This window comes from Scyliorhinus canicula, chromosome 8 (genome assembly GCF_902713615.1).
Source record: "Scyliorhinus canicula chromosome 8, sScyCan1.1, whole genome shotgun sequence".
NCBI classification, from domain to species: Eukaryota; Metazoa; Chordata; class Chondrichthyes; order Carcharhiniformes; family Scyliorhinidae; genus Scyliorhinus; species Scyliorhinus canicula.
In genome coordinates, this window is record NC_052153.1 from 135,447,972 (window position 1) to 135,469,980 (window position 22,009).

Here is a 22,009-nt window from a genome sequence, read left to right on the forward strand (position 1 = left end):
TGCTTCATCAATGACCTTCCTTCCAACATAAGGTCAGATTTGGGGATGTTCACTGATGATTGCACAATGTTCAGCATCATTTGTGACTCCTCAGACACAAAGGTAGTTCATGTGCAAATGCAGCAAGACCTGGACAATATCTTCAGGGCAGTCTGACAAGTGTCAAGTAAAATACGCACCACATAAGTGCCAGCAATGAGCATCTCCAACAAGAGAGAATCAAACCATCACTCCATTGACATTCAATAGCATTCCATCACTATCCCCCACTATCAACATCCTGGGGGGTACTAACCACCAGAAACTGAACTGGACTAGCCATATTAATACTGTGGCTACGAGAGTGGGTTAGAGGCTAGGAACCTGACTCCCAAAGCCTGCCACCAAAGACAAGGCACAAGTCAGATATGTGATGGAATACTCCCCACTTGCCTGGATGACTGCAGCTCTAACTACACTCAAGAAGCTCAACACCATCCAGGAAAAAACAGGCTGCTTAACTATCACCCTTCCAGAACCAGTGACTCTCCACCACCCATGCACAGTAGGACCCATGTGTACCATTACAAGATGCTCTGCAGGAACTCACCAAGGCTCCGATGACAACACCTTCCAAATCCATGACCACTACCACCTAGAAGGACAAGGGTAGCAGATACATACGTGGGGACACCACCATCTGGAAGTTCCCCTCCAAGCTACTTACCATTCTGACTTGGAAAGATATCGCCATTCCTTCATTGTCGCTGGGCCAAAATCCTAACAGCACTGTGGGTGTACCCACATCACATGGACTGCAGCGGTTCAAGAAGGCAGCTCACTGCACCTTCTCACAGGCAATTAGGGATGTGCAACTAATGCTGGCCTAGCCAGTGATGCCCACATAATGTAAAAATGAAATTTAAAAAAATTTCCGCAAAAGCTTTCAGTTGGCATAAACTGCTCTTTCATCCACTAAATCTAGTTCCTTTCTTTATCCAGACTAGGAGCTCTGGGTTTTCAGAGACAAGTGTGTTATGAAGCATTGCAATGCATCCACTCTGTATGTAACTCATGGTCACTGACTCAATAAGAAACTGCATGGTTGTCAAATCACCTCTTCACCTTGTGAAATTGCGGCTTCCTTCAAGCACTTCAGCCAATTATATTATGCAGTCCATGATTTGTCCTTTTGTCGGGCGGGATTCTCCCCCACCCGGCGTGACGGGGGGTCCCGGCGTAGGGGAGTGGCGCCAACTACTCCGGGGTCGGGCCTCCCAAAAGGTGGGGGATTTTCCGCCCCTTTGGGGGCTAGCCCCGCGCCGGAGCGGTTGGCACCAGAAGACTGGCGCAAAAAACCAGCGCCAGCTGCCTTTCAGGCCCGCAGCCCGGCAGCGGGGCTGGCCAAAAGGCTTTCACCACCGGCGCATGCGCAATGTGGGTTTCTCTTCCGCTTCCGCCATGGCGGAGGCTGTGGCTGCAGCGGAGGAGAAAGAGTGCACCCAGGGCACTGGCCCGGAGTCTGAGAGGGGGGCCCCGATCGCGGGCCTGGCCACCGTGGGGGCGCCCCCCGGGGTCTGATCGCCCCGCGCCCCCCCCCCAGGACCCCGGGGGCCCGGTCGCGGCTCCGATCCCGCCGCCACCAGAGGTGGTTCAAGCCTCGGCGGCGGGAGAGGCCTCCCAGCGGCGGGACACCGGCCCGTCTGGGCCGGAGAATTACCGCAGGGGCCTCGCCGATCGGAGTGGCGTGATTCCCGCCACCGCCACTTCCCGGGTGGCGGAGAATCTCTGCCACGGCGGGGGCCGGATTTTCAGCTGCCCCAGGCGATTCTTCGACCCTGCTGGGGGTCGGAGAATTTCGCCCGTCATCACAGACAGGAAGCCTCAAGTACATGCCTCTGAGAAACTGTGCAGGGTTGAATGTTCTGCCACACCCGGTTTTATTTCCTTTCCCGTCTGTCAAATCTCTAGCTGGATCTGTGAACATTTCTTCATGCAATGCACCAGACTGTGATGACCCCACATGCCATGTCTATTCATTCATACACTAGGCTTCCAATTCCACTATTCACTAGATATCTGTTGTTGATATTAGGCTAGCATGGTTAGTTATACCGTCTGGATGTCTCCTGCACATACATGGCCACCTGCCCTTCAAAGAAACTCACCAACATTCGCAATGTCAAATGCTACCACTGAGTAACAATGTAACCATTGTTCTGGATTGATCACTGCCCTCTGGTACTTAATTAGTATCACCCACATTGTTTGTTACTCCAAGTTTGGCATCATTGGCAAATTTTCAATTTTCTTTTCAGCATTCCAATATCCAAGTCCAATAAGACCTGGTCCTATTACTGAATGTTAGAGGACACCACTATCTGCACCATCCTCCAGTCTGAAAAATAATCATTTTCTATCATTATACCGTTTTTAAAATCTACTTTGACACTGGCCTTTCTATTCCATCAGCCTCAACTTTGCTAATCAGCTTTTTATGTGGTTCTTTGTCAAATGCTTTCTGAAAATACCCACAAGCAACGCACATTGCATTCCCTGCTTTGTTACTTCACCAAATAATAAGGATGGGTGGCAAGAGAAGAAATTAGGGCTGTTTTGAATTCTCCCCGCTCCTGTATGTAGCAATCTCTGACCTCAGCACACTCTTCATCAGACTTCTGTGCAACTCTGATTTCAGTCAGTCACTGAGTTGTTGCTGGATGAGTTGTTGAAACCCTTTGTAATGACAACAGCCACAAATGTGGGTTACACCATCTTGTTCAGGTCTTGCTGTTCTGATACAGATCAAAGCAAATACTGTAGTCTCTGTGTTTGCATCAAACCTCATCACCCTCAGCCTGAAGCATGGTACTGATGCAGACAATGTTGCTAACTCCATGGAATTTGAGGATGTCACTAAGGGTTTGAGGTGTCTCTATCTTGAAATGGAGACTGAAAACAGAATCTGAAAACAGTTCACAAACACATGAAAATGCTAATGCTTCTTTCTGTATCATTGCATATCTCTGTTGAGTCCCTATCAGTGGATGTGATGCGTGTCAAACTAGTCTATACTTTACATCCATCTGCATCTGAAGGAATACAGCTCCCAATCAGTTTATCATGTGGTGAATTTCCAGCCTTAGCAATGGTAAACATCAAGCAGAGATACAAAGGAGAAGCTTGTGCACGCAAACAACTGCCCAGTGATGATTACAAAGTATTTTCAGCAGACTTTGGGATTGGTTGCCTATTCAAATAGGTATGACTGCCACTAGGGAGAGGAGAGTGGGAGGAATTACATTAAAGTGGCAAATATCTTTGTGTAAAACTCAAAGCCATGAGTGCGATTCTCTGGAATAAAATGTTAAGTATGCGAGCAAGCGGGAATTGCCACGAGTTTCCCAGCGCTCAGCCCAGCGAGGCTGGCAGCGCTATTCAACGTTAATTGGTCCATCTTACGAGGCCTCACGGGCTTCGCGACTCAAATGCTGGCTCGCCAGCTGATTCACTGGGACTGCACTTGTCAGGGGTGCGGGGATGGGGGAGGGGGAGACATGCGGGGGCAGGGTCTGCAGTGACAGCGTGGCCACCATGTAGCCCCTTGGACCTGGTTTGGCAGGAGGTATGCACCATGTTAACATGTAACGCCGCAGACCTAGGGAATGCAATGCAGTTGGATGAGCTGGATCTTGAGGAGGAGGAAGCTGCAGCAGTGGAGCCTGCCTCTGAGGAACAGGAGGCTGCCGGCTGCCCGAGGAGGTGCAAAGGAGGTATACTGGCAGCACCTGTCATTCGAGGACCTGACAGACCGGGCATGCCAGCAAAACCATGGCTGCTCAGAGGGACAGTGCAACATATCTGCCGGATCATGGCACATGTGGCACCATGGAGGCTATCCGCTCCCGGTGGCCATCAAGGTGACAGTCACCCTGAACCTCTACGCAATGGGGTCTTTCCAGGTGGGGACCTGTTCTGAACTTCACAAAGCTTGGTGCACGGGTGCATCTGCGCCATCAGTCAGCACAATATATCCATTTTAATGTGGACCGAGCCCACCAGGATGCCTGGGCAGCAGGGTACGCCGCCTTCGTCGAGATGCCCCAGGGGCTGGTCGACGGGATGCATGTCATCCTATGAGCATCTGCAGATGACAGGCCGATCGTCAGCAATCAAAATGGGTTCCACTCAATGAACGTGCAGCTGGTGTGTGACCATCAGCTGGGCATCACGCACGTCTGCGCTCGATCCCCCGGCAGTGTGCCCATCGCCTTCATCCTTGCACACTCGATGGTTCCTGGCGTCTTTGAGGCGCACCTCAAGCTGAGGGGTTTGCACTTGGACAACAGAGGTTACCACTGCGGTCGTGGCTGAGGGTGGTATGAGTGTGATGATGGCAGTGGGACGGGGGGGGGGGGGGGGGGGGGGGGGCACGCGTTGGTTGGGGAATCGCAACTCAGCCGGGTCTCACTTCCTCGTCAATTGCCAACATCTGCCCTGGTGACCACCTCCAGTTTCCACTCCTCTGTTGCGGTGAGGGGCCGCAGGTGCAGCAGGCCCCCTACAGTCTTCTCCCTCTCTCTGGGTTGTGGATGGCCATCTCCTGGGAGTGGGTGGGGGGGGGAAACAGAAAATGCACATTGTTAGACAGTCCAACACATCTTGCTGCCATCTTCTTTGCTGGATGGTGTGTGTGGAGAATGGTTTGTATATGTGAATGCAGCTTGTCAGCCTCCTGAGTGTCAGTCGTGAACCGAGTGAATCTGGCACCATTTCTCATTGGAATCGATTGTGACCCACATGGTGCCAGATCAAGCCCCTTAACGGTCATTGAATCGGGCCAGGTGCGGCACCAGTTTTGCTGTTGTAGAACTCCACTAATCCTGGCTCGGTGTCAACACTTAGGGCGCTATTCTCCACAGCCCACGGCGGGTCGCAGAATAGCGGGAGGGCCTTCCCGACATTTTTCCCGACCTCCCGCTATTCTCCCCCCCCCCCCCCCCCCCGGCTGCACCACGACACGAATCGCTGCTCGCCGTTTTTTTACGGCGGACAACGATTCTCCCCTGGCCGATGGGCCGAGTTCCCAGGCCTTTACGGCCGTTTTCACAAACGCAAACACACCTGCTCTCACCGTTCGTGTAAGCGGACGCAAAGTGCCGTCCCAGGCAACCATGGCACCGATTGGCACGGCCGCACCACGGCCGTGCCAAGGGTGGCATGGGCCCGTGATCGGGCAGCGGGTCCGATACCCGCGCACTCTTTGTCCCTCCGCCGCCCCGCAGGATCAGTCCGCGGGGTGGCTGAGGGGCATGACGGCCCGCGCATGCGTGGATTTGACACATATGCGCGATGACGTCATCCGCGCATGCGCTGGTTGGAGCCGTCCAACCCGCGCATGCGCGGCTGATGTCATAGTGCGTGTCAGCCGCCATGACACTTGGCGCGCGGGCTTAGCAACGGTCGCTAAGCCTGTGATGCCGTGCTTCACGGGGCCGCGATGCTAGCCCCGCCCGGGGGGAAGAATCGGGTCCCGGGAGGGGGCGCGGAGGCTGCCGTGAAACACAGCCAGTTTCACGGCAGCCTTTACGACTCTCCGCATTTGCGAGAATCGCGCCCATAGTCTCATGAATGGAGAATCTGGCTGACTATCTATACCTGCTACTAACTCCAATTAAGCAACTCAATACAGGTCAAATGCCACTTATAAATAAAGTTAAGAAACAGATTATTTGCTCAGTTATGTAGAGATCTTTGGAGAGAAAGACCCTTTCAGAAGAAGAACCAATGGGCTTCTACTCAACCTAGCAGCATTTGGCAAAACTGTGTTCAACTTAAAATCCTTCTGTCTTGTCAGACTCAAATCCGATGGCAAACTGTAAAACTACAGAGAACTAGCTCCTCCCATTAATTACATCATCTGTGTCCCACTAAGATAATAATCTCTCTAATAATCTTTTTATTATTGTCACAAGTAGGCTTACATTAACACTGCAATGAAGTTATCACCTGCCTCACTAGGACTAAACACCACTCCACCATAAATTATCTACTCTCCACAGAACCTCCAATAATTATAAAAATGTCCCATTAGCCTTCAGTATGGAAACACGTGAATGGTTAGAAACCATGGTTACCTCACTTTTTACGAATTCTTAAAGACAGCTTTCTCAGACACAGTCTGGATACCTTGACCTAGAATCTTCAATAATTTTACTGCAACAAATATATATCTTAACAGAGGCCTTAAATAACATTACTTCCACAAATATAAAATATCATATATAACAATTTCTACATTTGCCACACCTCACCCCTCAAACAAAAAATGAATCAGCAATATGAAAAGATTGCTTAATTTTTCAAAGCCTTTTCAACTAAACACTATTCATTACTAAACACGGCTTTTACATTATATGATACAAAACTTGTCATATTTATGGATGCAAATTTAAATATCAGTATAATCTATTTCAGTCTTTCCTTCTCAACTTTGAATGTTCCATTTTTCTTCTATTTCAAAGTTTTGAAAAATCATTTGCAATCATGTTTTCTCGTCCTGCTGCATATATAATGTTAAAGTCAAATGGTTTAGCAATAAACTCCATCTAAATAGTCTTGCATTTCATTGGCCTCTAAGTACCTCTCGATACACCCCCGAACCCGCCCGCCCACCTTGTCATCCGCCAGCAGCCCCGCCTCCAGGCGCCAGAGCGGGTGCTGGTCCCTTTCCTCCCCCAGCTCAAGGTCCACCCAGTGCGGGGCACGATCCGAAATGACTATGGCCGAATATTCGGCATCCTCCACCCTCGAAATCAGCCCCCTGCTCAGAACAAAAAAATCGATCCGGGAATAGGCTTTATGCACATGGGAGAAAAATGAATACCCTCTGGCCCTCGGCCTCGCGAACCTCCAAGGATCCACCCCTCCCATCTGATCCATAAACCCCCTCAACACCTTAGCCGCCACGGGTCTCCTGCCCGTCCTGGACATGGATCGATCCAATGGGGGATCCAGCACTGTATTAAAGTCACCCCCCAATATCAGGCCCCCCCGTCTCCAGATCCGGAGTGCGGCCCAACATGCGCCGCATAAAACCCGCATCGTCCCAGTTTGGGGCATAGACATTCACCAGCACCACCCGCTCCCCTTGCAACTTGCCGCTAACCATCACATACCTCCCTCCACTGTCAGCCACCACCTTTGACGCCTCAAACAACACCCTTTTTCCCACCAGAATCGACACCCCCCGATTTTTTGCATCCAGCCCCGAATGGAACACCTGGCCTACCCATCCCTTCCTCAGCCTAACCTGGTCCGCCACCTTCAGGTGCGTCTCCTGGAGCATAGCCACGTCCGCCTTCAGCCCCTTCAGGTGCGTAAACACCCGGGCCCGTTTGACCGGCCCATTCAGCCCCCTCACATTCCAAGTTATCAGCCGGATCAGAGGGCTCCCTGCCCCCCTCCCCTGCCGACTAGCCATAACCCATCCCCTGCCCGTCCCAGGCCAGCGCCCCCCACTCGGCCCGTTCCCCACGGCAGCAAACCCCCACCCCGGCCCCCCCTGCATACCCCATCTCCTTCCTGGCCATTTCATCAGCAACCCGGTACCCCCCCCTCCCCCCCACCCCCCCCGCCCCAGGCTAGGACCCCTCCCAGCCGCGTTACTCCCTCCATAGCACTCCCGTGAGCCAGCTAACTTCTGCTGACCCCGGCGGCTCCCGCCACACCTCCGACCCCTCCCAACGTGGGGCTACTTCTCCTCCCCCATACCCATCCGCAGACCCTCCTCTTCCCTCTCCTGCTCTCGTGCGGGAAAAAAGCCCGCGCTTCTCAACTCCGACCCCGCCCCCAAATACCCTCAGCGCGGGAAACAAAAGAAAAGCCCGCGCTTTCCCCTTGCCCGACCCCGCCTCCTCGAGGGTAGCCCCCATTGTCGGCCCCTACCACCAGCTCCCCACACTCCAAGTCTACCCCCCAACTCGAGCCCATCCACCGAACCCACGCAAATAAGACAGCGCCCCACCCGCCCTAGAAACAACACACAATCAGCTTAAAACAGCATGAAACAGATTGAAACAGAGAACCCCCCCCCCACCAAAAGTTAACACAGTTATTTACAAACCCCCGACCCTCAGTTAGAGTCCAAATTCTCGGCCCGCACAAAGGCCCACGCCTCCTCCGGGGACTCAAAATAAAAGTGCCGGTCCTTGTAGGTGACCCACAGACGCGCCAGCTGTAACATGCCAAACTTCACACTCTTTCTGTGGAGCACCGCCTTCGTCCGGTTGTACCCGGCCCTCTGCTTAGCCACCTCCGCACTCCAGTCCTGGTAGATCCGCACTACCGTGTTCTCTCAGTTGCTACTCCGCTCCTTCTTGGCCCACCTAAGCACGCACTCTCGGTCAACGAACCGGTGGAACCGCACCAGCACCGCCATAATGGCTCATTCGGCTTGGGCCTCCTGGCCAGTATTCTGTGGGCCCCCTCCAGCTCCAGAGGCCCCTGGAAGGACCCAGCTCCCATCAGCGAGTTCAGCAAGACGACCACATAGGCCCCCAGGTCTGACCCCTCCAGCCCCTCCGTGAGGCCCAGGATCCACAAATTTTTCCGCCTCGACCGGTTCTCCATCTCCTCGAACCGCTCCTGCCACTTCTTATGGAGCGCCCCGTGCATCTCCACCTTTACCGTGAGGGCCGCGGCCTCATCCTGTCTTTCGGAGGCTTGTTGCCGGAACTCCCAGATCTCCACCCCTTGGGCTGTCTGCGTCGCCAGCAGCTTGTCTGTATTAGCCTTCAGCGAGTCTAGCAGCTCCACTTTTAGCTCCCGAAAGCAGCGCTGGAGAGTCTCCGGCTGCTCCTGCGCCCACTGCCTCCATTTCTCGAGGCCTCCGCCGGCCGCCATCTTGTTTTTCTTCCCCCGCTTTTTCTTAGGCGCTGCCACTGCTATTTTGCTGGCCCCACTCCTGGTCCAGACCGTAGAACACTGGAGATCCGCTGCAGACACCTTCCCACGTCAGGAACCGTCGATCAAGTACCACTGGGGGTCCTTAAAAGAGCCCAAAAATCCATTCCTGGCGGGAGCTGCCGAACGTGCGGCTTAGCTCCGCATAGCCGCAACCTAAAGTCCCTAGTCTTGCATTTCAATCATTAAACTTCTCTAAAAACGTCAATGGATTATGGCATGTTTAATCAATTGCCTCTGATGAATTGTGAGCAACATAAATGTAAAAAATGTTGTAATCCCAATACCATCTCAATGTCTCCTTCTGAACTATCGAATATTTATTTTGATGAGTATATAGCTGTCTGGAAAAATAACCAACAGGTCTTTCTATACCTTTGTTATCTTCATATCTGCGACCTTGATACCTTTGCACCTAGACCAGAGGGGCACCAATATTTTGGGAGGGAAATTTGCTATGGCTCTTCGGTGGGGTTTAAACTAATTTGTCAGGGGATGAGAAAACAAGCTGTAATCCAGAAGCCAGTGTTGAATAGTGGGGGGGGGGGGGGGGGGGGGGGGGGGGGGAGACAGTCACAAGTCTGGGTACACATCGGTACCAACGACATAGGTAAGAGAAGAGACGGGGATTTAAAACAGGAATTTAGGGAGCTAGGGTGGAAGCTGAGAGCCAGGACAAACCATGTTGTCATCTCTGGTTTGTTGCCGGTGCCACGTGCTAGCGAGTTGAGGAACAGGGAGAGAGTGCAGATAAACACGTGGCTGCAGGGATGGTGTAGGAGAGAGGGTTTCAGTTACGTGGATAATTGGAGCACATTCTGGGGAAGGTGGGACCTGTACAGACAGGACGGTTTGCACCTGAACCAGAGGGGCACCAATATCCTGGGAGGGAAATTTGTTACGGGTAGTGAGGTACTGAGGAGGGTATCAAGGTCGCAGGCGTATACCGGTAGACAGGAAGGTGGGTTGAAGTGTGTCTACTTCAATGCAAGCAGCATCCGGAATAAGGTAGGTAAACTTGGAGCGTGGATTGGTACCTGGGACTATGATGTTGTGGGCATTACGGAGACATGGTTAGAACAGGGACAGGAATGGTTGTTGGAAGTTCCAGGGTATAGATGTTTCAGTAAGAGTAGGGAAGGTGGTAAAAAAGGTGGAGGAGTAGCATTGTTAATCAAGGATAGTTTAATGGCTGCAGAAAGGCAGTTCGAGGGGGATCTACCTACTGAGGTAATATGGGGCGAAGTTAGAAATAGGAAAGGAGCGGTCACGTTGTTTGGCGTTTTCTCTAGGCCCCTAAATAGTAATAGAGATGTGGAGGAAAGAAATTGCAAAACAGATTATGGATAGGTGTGGAGGTCACAGGGTAGTTGTCATGGGTGACTTTAACTTTCCAAATATTGATTGGAAACTCTATAGGTCGAACAGTTCGGATGGGGAGGTTTTTGTACAGTGTGTGCAGGAAAGTTTCCTGACACAATATGTGGATAGGCCAACAAGAGGTGGGGCCACATTGTATTTGGTACTGGATAATGAACCAGGCCAAGTGTTAGATTTCTTTATGGGAGAGCACTTTGGAGATAGTGACCACAATTCGGTGTCTTTCACTATTGCAATGGAGAGTGACAGGGCCATACGGCAGTGCAAGGTTTATAATTGGGGGAGGGCCAATTATGATGCAATTAGGCAAGAATTAGGGAGCATAAGATGGAAACAGAAACTGTCAGGGAAAGGGACAAATGAAAAGTGGCGCTTGTTCAAGGAACAAATACTGCGTGTCCTTGATAGGTATGTCCCTGTCAGGCAGGGAGGAAATGGCCATGTGAGGGAACCATGGTTCACAAAAGAGGTTGAATGTCTTGTCAAGAGGAAAAAGGAAGCATATGTAAGGATGAGAAAACAAGGTTCAGTTGGGTCGCTTGAAGGTTACAAGGTAGCAAGGAATGAGCTTTAAAAAAGAGCTTAGGAGAGCTAGGAGGAGGCATGAGACATCCTTGGTGGGTCGGATCAAGGAAAACCCCAAGGCTTTTTACTCTCATGTGAGAAATAAAAGAATGACCAGGGTGAGGTTAGGGTTGGTCAAGGACAGTAGTGGGAACTTGTGCATGGAGTCAGAAGGGACAGGTTTGAGGGGCTGAATGGTCGACTCCAGTTCCAATGTTCTTGTACCAGTGCAGCACAAATGCCCACACCACTCACATATAAATGGACACTTTAAATTGTTTGTCATAATTTGGAGTTACCAAAACTGGTGCAGAGGTTAACGCAGTTTTCAGGTTGTCAAATTCTTCCTGGCATTTTGGCATCTAAATGAAATTTACTGTGCTTTTTTTAAAAGTTCAGTCAGTGGAGCAACCACACTGTTAAAATAGGGCATGAATTTTCTGCAGAACTCATTCCCTAAAGTTTGACACATAGTCCAACAAGGTGGTCTCAGTATTCTGACTAACCAATTTCCCCTTAATCAATTTACCTCATGACCAAAAGTCAATTTGAATGGACTGAATTTTGTTGATTTATTAGGTGCATCCCAAATTGCAAATAGTACGGGCGAGATTCTCCAAACACCCGCCGGGTCGGAGAATCCCTGGGGGGTGGGGCGAATCCCACACCGCTGCCCCGACGACGGCTGCCGTATTCTCCGGCGCCGTTTTTCGGGCGAGAGCGGGGTTCACGCCACGCCGGTCAGGGGCCGTTTGTAGCACCCTCCCCCGAGCAATTCTCCAGGCCCCGATGGGCCGAGCAGCCATCTGTTTTTGGCCAGTCCCGCCGTCGTGGTTTACATATGGTTCCACACGGCAGGAACTGGCAGGTAGGTCGGCTGGGGCAGTCCTCGGTGGGGGGGGGGGGGGGGGGCTCACGGTGGCCTGGCCCGGGACCACCGATCTGTGGGCGGGCCTGTGCCATGGGGGCACTCCTTCCTTCCACGCTGGTCCCTGTAGGGCTCCACAATGGCCAGTGCGGAGAAGATAACCCCCCGCGCATGCGCCAAAACACGCCAGCAGTTCCGCGCATGCACGAGATCACAGCAGCCCTTTGGCGCATGCGTGAACTCGCGCAGTCCCTTCGGCGCCGGCTGGAGTGGCGGCCAACCTCTCCGGAGTCCACCTAGCCCCCGAGGCCGGTGAGAAATCCTCACCTTGAGGGCCCGTTGGCACTGGAGTCATTGGCGCCGGTTTTCCCACTGGCGTGTCCCCGGAAAGGAGAATCCTAGCCCACAACTGTAATTCCTTTGTCCCAATCCTCTCATTAACCTGACTCCAGACCCTCAACATGGTCTTTAAAGTTTGATTCCAACTTACCTGAATAATTTCGACATAACATTGGATCCTTGATCTGATTGGATTTCTTTTGGTAGTCTGTATTTTGTTTAAAAAATTAGTTAACTCCTCTACAATCCTCTCAGCTGTAATATTCCAGAATGGAATGGCCTCCAGAAATCTAGTAGACACATTCATTTTGGTCAACAAATACTGATTCCCAATTTTCATCCAAGGAAAGGGTCCCACACAATCAATTTGGACCCTAGTAAAAGGTTCCTCAAATGCAAATGTGCATCAAGGGTGCTGGTTTGATTACCACTTGAGATTTTCCTATTACCTGACAGAGATGCCAGCAGTTGTGCACTGGAATTAAATACTATGTTCTAAATTCCTCCCACAGTCCAAAGATGTGCAGGTTAAGTGGATTGGTCATGCTAAACTGCCCATTGTGTCCAAAGGTTAGGTGGGGTTATGGAGTTACAGGGCTAGAGTGGGGGAGTGAGCCGAGTTGGGGTGCTCATTCAGAGGGTTGGTGTGGAGACGATGGGCTGAATGGCCTCCTTCTGCATTATAGGAATGCTATGATTCTATGAACTAACTCAATGGCATTTGCTTTTTTTCAGATGGCTCTGAACAAGTTCTACCTCCCGGCAGACATGAATTTCCGTTCAGCTTTGTATTAACGTGAGTCAGTATTAGTGTAATTTAACATTACAAGGAAGGATCGGTGAACACAGTTGGCTGGATGGCTGGTTTGTGTTGGGAGGAATTGAATATCTCCTGTAATAACTCTGCCACTGTTCATAAACTATCCTACCTTTTATTCTTTCTGCCCAGTCTACTCAGGTCAAATCTTTCCTCATGACAACTCCAGTTTATTGTCCTCAAACTGAATTTGAAATTCAGTCATGCAATGACCACTCTTCCTGAGAGGATCTTTTAACCACAAGGTCATGAATTAGAACATAGAACACTACAGCGCAGTACGGGCCCTTCGGCCCTCGATGTTGCGCCGACCATTACTCCCATTTCATTGCACAATAATAAATCCAAAAGGTCCTGCTCCCTGGTTGGTTCGACAACATATTGTTGTCGAGAAATTGGGCTAGATTCTCCAATTTTGAGGTTATGTCCAGAGGATCTGTCTAGCTTTCCAACGAGAAAGTTGGTGCCCCCCCCTCACCGATGCTCCGACTGGTGAGGGGTTAGCAGCTGTGCCACTTAAACCACACGGCCTTCCTGATATAAACAGCTGGAGAATTGCTGGGTCCATGGCCGCACATGCGCACGGCGATGACCTGCAGCGGTCGCACTGTACAACATGGCACTGGCCGCGCACGGACCTGACCTGCCAGATAGTGCCCCCCCTAGACACCCCCTCGCCACCCCCTCACTACCCCCACCAGTCCTCGCCAAAGACCCCCAGCCAGCACCATGGCTGCCCCCCGACTGTGGCGGCGCTGGACACAGTCCACAGCGGCCATGCCGAGTTCCCGAAAACTGAGAGCACACGTCCCCTGCGCCGTCGGGAACTCAGCCCACCGGGGGCGGAGGATCTGGAGGGGTCTCCAGGTCACATCCTGAGGCCGTCTCAACGGCGTGCAGCATCCTCGATGATGCCATTTTGGAGGGGACGGGGCATCCGAAAACTGGCGCAGCCCCCGATTTGGTCATAAACAGGGATTCTCCCCCCAATCATCGATTACGATATCGGCGTCAGGCAATGGAGAATCCCACCAATTATCTCTAATACACTCCGACAAACTCTCTCTCTCGAGGCTATCCTTGCCAATTTGATTAATCCAGTCTCTATGCATCTGTATTTCTTAACAAATCCCCAATACTATTAGGGGACCTCACTCCTACCAAGGATTTGTTTCCTTTGTTATTGGATTTATTTTTGTCACGAGTACCAAGGTACAGTGCAAAGTATTTTTCTGCGTGCAGCTCAAACAGATCATTTAGTACATGAAAAAAAATGTAATAGGACAACACAAGGTACGCAATGTAAATACAAAGACACCGCTATCGGGTGAAACATACAGGGGTGTAGTGTTTTTTTTTAGAAATGTTTTTTATTGAGTTTTCATATTTTATATCCAACAAATTACAAATTATTAGAAAAAACACGCAAAAATTAACATGTATATTTACAGGCAAGCATCTTCATAATAACAACTGTGGCCACCCCCTTTAACCGGCATACATATTTTACATTCCCCAATATGGCCGAGGCACATGTTTATAGGCATTTATTTACAATTTGGTTTTGGGCCTTAGCTTGCCATCAGACTGTCGCTTGCGGCTTTGTCCTTCCTTTTTTTTTAAATAATTTTTATTCAAGTTTTCAACAACAAATTTTATCACAACAGAGAAAAACAGTAACTCCTCTCCTCCAATACAAAAACAATAAATTAACAAGAAAAGGAAACAAGCATAAAACCATGAGAACAAACCCCCATAACGAACCCGTAACCCCCCCCCCCGATCCCCCCCGGCTACCTTCCCCCGATTGCCGTCCATTTTCCCCTGATTCTTGGCCACCCGGCTATTCTTCAGTGTTAATGAGGTCAGTCCATAAGAGGGTCTTTTGGGAGTCTGGTAACAGCGGGGAAGAAGCCGTTTTTGAATCTGTTCGTGCGTGTTCTCAGACTTTTGTATCTCCTGCCTGATGGAAGAAGTTGCAAGAGTGAGTAAGCCGGGTGGTAGGGGTATTTGATTATGCTGTCCGCTTTCCCAAGGCAGCGAGAGGTGTAGATAGAGTCAATAGATGGGAGGCGGGTTTGTGTGATGGACTGGGTGGTGTTCACGAATCTCTGAAGTTTCCTGCGGTCTTGGGCCGAGCAGTTTCCGTACCAGGCTGTGATGCAGCCAGGTAGGATGCTTTCTATGGTTCACCTGTAAAAGTTGGTAAGAGTCAATGTGGACATGCCGAATTTCCTTAGGTTCCTGAGGAAGTATTGGCGTTGTTGTGCTTCCTTGGTCATAGCGTTGACGAGGGTGGATTTTTGGTGATGTGCACACCTATGAATTTGAAGCCCTTCGACCATCTCCACCTTGGCCCCGTTAATGCCGACCGGGGTGTATACAGTACTTGGCTTTCTGAAGTCAATGACCAGCTCTTTAGCTTTGCTGACATTGAGGGAGAGATTATTGTCGTTACACCACTCCACTAGGTTCTCTATCTCCCTCCTATATTCTGACTCGTCGTTGTTCGAGATCCAACCCACTTTGGTCGTGTCATCAGCAAACTTGTAGATGGAGTTGGAGCCATATTCTGCCACACAGTCGTGTGTGTACAGGGAGTATAGTTGGGGGCTAAGTACACAGTTTTGCGGGGCCCCAGTATTGAGGACTATCGTGGATGAGGTATTGTTGTTTATTCTTACTGATTGTGGTCTGTGGGTCAGAATGTCGAGCATCCAGTTCCAGAGGAGCCAAGTCCTAATTTTGGAGCTGGATATGAGCTTGGCTGGGATTATGGTGTTGAAGGTGGATCTGTAGTCACTAAATAGGAGTCTGATGTAGGAATCCTAGTTGTCGAGATGCTCCAGGGTTTCTTATTTCTACCCAGATTTATTCCAAGTTTTGATTTTCAGTGTCAATATCATTTCTCACGACAGCATGGATCCCATCCTTTACTAACAAAGCTACACCAAACATCTTTTACAACAAAGTTCCACCACCTACAGATGTGGTCACTATGAACCACAATGGGGTCCACCTGCTCTCATATGCTGCAGCTAGCACATATTGTTTGGCCCTGCATCCCTATTTTAGTTAATTAGGTTTTCAATTTCATCAATAGAATCATAGAATTTACAGTGCAGAAGGAAGCCATTCATCCCATCGTGTCTGCACCGGCCCTTGGAAAGAGCACCTTACTTAATGGGCAGCATGTTAGCACAAGTGGATAGCACTGTGGCTTCACAGCGCCAGGGTCCCAGGTTCGATTCCCGGCTTGGGTCACTGTCTGTGCGGAGTCTGCACATTCTCCCCGTGTCTGCATGGGTTTCCTCTGGGTGCTGCAGTTTCCTCCCACAGCCCAAAGATGTTCAGGTTAGGTGGATTGGCCATGCTAAATTGCCCTTAGTGACCAAAAAGGTTCGGAGGGGTTAATGGGCTACGGGGATAGGGTGGAAGTGAGGGTTTGATGTGGGTCGGTGCAGACTCGATGGGCTGAATTGCCTCCTTCTGCACTGTATGTTCTATGTTCTATGTTCTAAACCCACACCTCCACCCTATCACCATAGCCCAGTAACCCCACCTAACCTTCTATTTTACACTAAGAGGCAATTTTAGCATGGACAATCCACCTCTTCAGACTGTGGGAGGAAACCGGAGCACCCGGAGGAAACCCATGCAGACATGGGGAGAACGTGCAGACTCCACACAGGCAGTTACCCATGGTTGAAATTGAACTCGGGGCCCTGGAGCAGTGATGCAGCAGTGCTAACCACTGTGCCATGTGCCGACCTACTGATCTTTAGTTTTCACTCTAATTTGTTTCCAACCTAGCCTTCTCTCTCAAAGCAAGTTAGAAACTGTAGGAGAGAATACTCACCCACTAATCACTCACCTCTGATATCACACGGGCGTGTTCGCCTGATGTTATAGGACTGCTGCGGCTTAACTCCCAGTTCTCCAGTTTGGTTTGTTCCTGCCCCCACTGATCTGTGGAAGCAGTTAGGAAAACAAGGCATATTAATACCTCCCTCTCCCACCTCACTAAACTCTGACACTTACCTCAACTCCCTAGCTCCAACCTCTGCAGCTAGCAATGTAGGACTTCCATTGGTCACTTGCAAAGTCATTCAGCTTCCTCTCACACAACGTGACTGTTTTTGGCGCAAAGAGGCTGCACTCATTATTTAGCAAACTCTATTTCGACAGCCTCAATGACCCTGTCATGGGGCTTTCAGCCAGTAGTACTTAGCAGTCAATTCCTTCTTGACCTGACCAACTAGCAAAAGATGGAAACAAAAATGTAATCATAAAGCTAACAGGAAAGGATTGTTATGGGAGCGGCATTTTCAGAACCCCAAAATGTATCATGGAGTTCAACCAACCTCTCCCTTTAATGTATTGTTGCTTTTGAAGCACACGGCTTGTTCTCCAGGTGTGGGATTACAATTATGGACACGTGGGTTGTTAAACACAAAACAATGTTTATTCCATGAATTCAACTTAAGCTTTTTAAATAAACATTGGATTCCTTAACACCACTTACTTCAAAGATAACCCCGAAAATAATACAACCCTAAATAATCCCTCAAAATGTTCCTTCAAACCTCCAAAAGACTTAACACCTTTAAACAGAAACACATCAGGTTAAAGACATTACTATTATGAGTTTAAATCACCCAAATGATTCAGAGATATTCTTTCCTGGCAGAGATCACCGCAGATCCAGCTTACTGCAAACACACAGACACACCCAAGCTCTTTTTCTCAAAACTGGCTTTCTCCTTTTAAACAGCTCACAGCAAACCAGCCTGGCACTTTTCAGCTGCTCTCTCAAACTGAAACCAAAAGCCCCAAAAAGCAGAAGTGAGCTCAACTCAGCTACCCCCACCCTCTGACATCACTTCAGTAATATGAGCTGCCTCATTTCTTAAAGGTACATTGCTTAAACATCCATTTCTTAAAGGTACTCTCACATGACAGGATGAACAGGCTTGATCTCTTTAACCTTGCAAAGAGAAGTATGGGGGAATAACCTAACAGTGCTCTTTAAAATTGAAAAAGGTTTCAATGGTGTAAACATCAAGAGAATGTTTCCACTGAAGGAAAGAGAAAAACAAGAGGCCAACAATATAACATAGTCACCTACAACTGAAGTCAATAATTCAGAAGAATCCTCTTCACCCAGAAATGGTGAAAATAGAATTTATTACCACAGAAAGTGGTAAAGTAGAATAGTACAGATGTATTTAAAGGAAAGGATAACCAGAAGACGGAATAGTGGGTTATTCTGATTCAGCTGAATAAGAAAATATGGGAGGAGGCTCAAGTGGAGCATAAATACCAGCATGAACTGTTTCAGTGCTTCACATTCTGTGTGATGAAGTGAAGACAGCAACATCAAGTAGGGATAGTATGCGGATGTCTGATGGGAGAAAACCTAACTCGCAGGGCACAGCTCTGCGGCCCCGATGTGACAGGAATAAGGCCGGAAAATGTGGTAGCCAATGAAAAATCCACGGACCTCAGAGACCCTGTAATATCCTGCTGACAGGGCTGGACTGTAGAATTCTGTCCCTGGTATCCCATCAAGACTGATTCTACTTTAGGATTGCATATCATTCTATTGATGTTAAACAATTTAAATTAGTATTCTATTATGTGTCACTGATGCGCCATGATACCTTTTCTTCCTGACAGACCACCACTTCCTGCCTCCTTCCACAGTGTTCATGGCAATATAAGGTATTGGATGACAGCCAAACTGCACAGGCCATGGAAAATGAGAACAAAAGTGAAAGAAATGTTTACTGTCGTTGACCAGATTGACATCAACTCTCCTCTGCTGTTGGTAAGTTGTTTGGAATTATGTGGTACTGTTGGTAAACCAAGGTGTCAATTTTCAAACTGCTAGCACATGTGCTCTCCACTCACAAAACACTGCTTGCAACTTCTGGTCAGGCTGGACACGAGGGAAGATTCATTAAGGTATTTGAAACAATCGTTTAAAATACGTATTGCAGACAGGAGTATTTAGGACAGACAGAAGTCAATGTTGAGGAGTCCCAAATATTTTTCACTGTGAAAATTCAGCTTCAGCATGTCATTGAGGGTTTAAGAAGGGGGTGAGGGTATTCTGGTGACAGCTATGAAGGAGTAAGTCGCACATTTGGTGGCTCCCGCTCGGGTCGGACTTTTAGACCTTTTCCCTCGATTTTCTACCGGACTTGAATTGTAAAACTGATGACAGAGGCAATTGTGTACTGAATTCCCACATCGGTGCATGGAGAGAAAGACTAGAAGTGCTCTTAAAGGCAGAAACAGAAAGACAGAGAAGGCTTGGGCTGAAGCTGCAGCAGGAGACAGCATGACGGAGGCCCGGATCTCTGGTTTGTCGACACAGCGGTCTACGGAGCAGCTGATGCAAGTTATTCAGGAAGGCTTTGCTAAGCAGAAACGGGACTGCTTGGACCCGATAAATGAGTCAGTTGAGCGGCTGGAGCTTAGATTGGACACCCAAGATCAGGTGATCCAGAAGGTAGAGAAGGCGCTAGCTGAGCAGGAGGAACATCAAACTGTGGTGGAGTTGGAGGTGGGGGTGCTGAGAGACCAGCAGAAGAAGCTCCTGGAGAAGGTGGAGGACCTAGAGAATAGGTCCCGATGGCAAACCTTGAGAATCGTTGGGCTCCCGGAGGGATCCGAAGGAGCGGACGCTGGGGCATACATCGTAGACATGTTTGAGAAGCTGCTGGGAGATGGGGCATTCTCACGGCCCTTGAAGGTGGACAGGGCTCACAGAGCACTCACGAATGGGAGGCACCCAGGGAATGGTGGTGAGATTCCACAGATACTCGGATAAGGAGCGCATTCTACAGTGGGCCAAGCAGACACGGAGCTGGAAGTGGGACAACAGTATCCTACGGGTTTACCAAGACCTGAGTGTGGAGGTGGTCAGGAGAAGAGTAGGCTTCAACCAGATTAGGTCGATCCTTTTTAAGAAAAAGGTGAAGTTCGAACTGTTGTATCCGGCCCGTCTCTGGGTCACGCATGAGGAACAGCACTTTTATTTCAAATCGCCTAAGGACATGCTGGACTTCGCGAAAAGAAAAGGGCTGGTGGTGGACTGAGAACTTTTGAACTTTGCTGCAATGTTCATGTTTTATTTCTGTTCTTTTAAAAAAAGTTTCTCATTTTTTGTCTTGTGGAAGGTCTTTGCAATGCCTTTTGCATAGATTTAGGACCAGCGGTAGAGCTGAGTGAGTTAAGGTTTTCATTTACACTGTTGGGGGATGAAGGTGTGCTTGTTTAGATCTTGGTGCTTTCTGTCGGGCAATTGTGTGGGGATTGTTTGATGTTGGAGTATGTTTGTATGAGCGGGGGGGGGGGGGGGGGGGGGGGGGACAATAGGTGGGAGACTATCCGGCGCCAGGGATGGAGGCCACCAAGCTAGCTGGGCAATCTAGCTCATGGAAGCGCAGTGGGGTGTGTGCATATGTTTGGTTTATTAAAGGGGTTGGGTTACAGAGTGTTGTTATTAGGGGGAGGAGGGGTAAATGTTCTGCTGACGATGGAGGGACTTGGGCTATGGGAAAGAGAGGAGGTTGGGGGCAGAGCTGTCTGGGGGCGGCTGTTGGAGGCATGGAGCATGGGCTGGAGGCGGGCCCAAAAAAGGGGGTGGCTGATCGGCGAAGTTGAGGACGGTAGAAAGAGGGAAAATCGACCGTGGATATCTAAGGAAAAAAGGGAGAGTATCAAATTGAAGGAAAAAGAATACAAAGTGGTAAAGATTGGTGGGAGACTAGAGGACTGGGAAATCTTTGCGGGGCAACAGAAAGCTACTAAAAAAGCTATAAAGAAGAGTAAGATAGAGTATGAGAGTAAACTTGCTCAGAATATAAAAACAGACAGTAAAAGTTTTTACAAATTTATAAAACAAAAAAGAGCGGCTAAGGTAAATATTGGTCCTTTAGAGGATGAGAAGGGAGTTTTAATAATGGGAGATGAGGAAATGGCTGAGGAACTGAACAGGTTTTTTGGGTCGGTCTTCAAAGCGGAAGACACAAATAACATGCCAGTGACTGATAGAAATGAGGCTATGACAGGTGAGGACCTTGAGAGGATTGTTATCACTAAGGAGGTAGTGATGGGCAAGCTAATGGGGCTAAAGGTAGACAAGTCTCCTGGCCCTGATGGAATGCACCCCAGAGTGCTAAAAGAGATGGCTAGGGAAATTGCAGATGCACTAGTGATGATTTACCAAAATTCACTCAACTCTGGGGTGGTCCCGGTGGATTGGAAACGTGACACCACTATTTAAAAAAGGAGGTAGGCAGAGAGCGGGAAATTATAGGCCAGTGAGCTTAACTTCAGTAGTAGGGAAGATGCTGGAATCTATCATCAAGGAAGAAATAGCAAGGCATCTGGATAGAAATTATCCCATTGGGCAGACGCAGCATGGGTTCATAAAGGGCAGGTCATGCCTAACTAATTTAGTAGAATTTTTTGAGGACATTACCAGTGCAGTAGATAACGGGGAGCCAATGGGTGTGGTATATCTGGATTTCCAGAAAGCCTTTGACAAGGTGCCACACAAAAGGTTGCTGCATAAGATAAAGATGCATGGCATTAAGGGTAAATTAGTAGCATGGATAGAGGATTGGTTAATTAATAGAAAGCAGAGAGTGGGGATTAATGGGTGTTTCTCTGGTTGGCAATCAGTAGCTAGTGGTGTCCCTCAGGGATCCGTGTTGGGCCCACAATTGTTCACAATTTACATAGATGATTTGGAGTTGGGGACCAAGGGCAATGTGTCCAAGTTTGCAGATGACACTAAGATGAGTGGTAAAGCGAAAAGTGCAGAGGATACTGGAAGTCTGCAGAGGGATTTGGATAGGTTAAGTGAATGGGCTAGGGTCTGGCAGATGGAATACAATGTTGACAAATGTGAGGTTATCCATTTTGGTAGGAATAACAGCAAACGGGATTATTATTTAAACGATAAAATATTAAAGCATGCTGCTGTGCAGAGAGACCTGGGTGTACTAGTGCATGAGTCACAGAAAGTTAGTTTACAGGTGCAACAGGTGATTAAGAAGGCAAATGGAATTTTGTCCTTCATT

The 22,009-nt window shown here is 49.2% G+C and overlaps 1 protein-coding gene across 1 annotated transcript in view; it reads left to right on the plus strand.

The window, feature by feature from the left end:
- LOC119969923 (arrestin domain-containing protein 3-like) overlaps window positions 1-22,009 on the plus strand; it is an 88,385-nt gene that overhangs the window by 57,189 nt on the left and 9,187 nt on the right. The window contains exons 4-5 of the mRNA XM_038803894.1: window positions 12,830-12,890; window positions 18,591-18,741. Coding sequence (XP_038659822.1) covers window positions 12,830-12,890; window positions 18,591-18,741 — 212 coding nt within the window. The remainder of the gene's footprint in view (window positions 1-12,829; window positions 12,891-18,590; window positions 18,742-22,009) is intronic.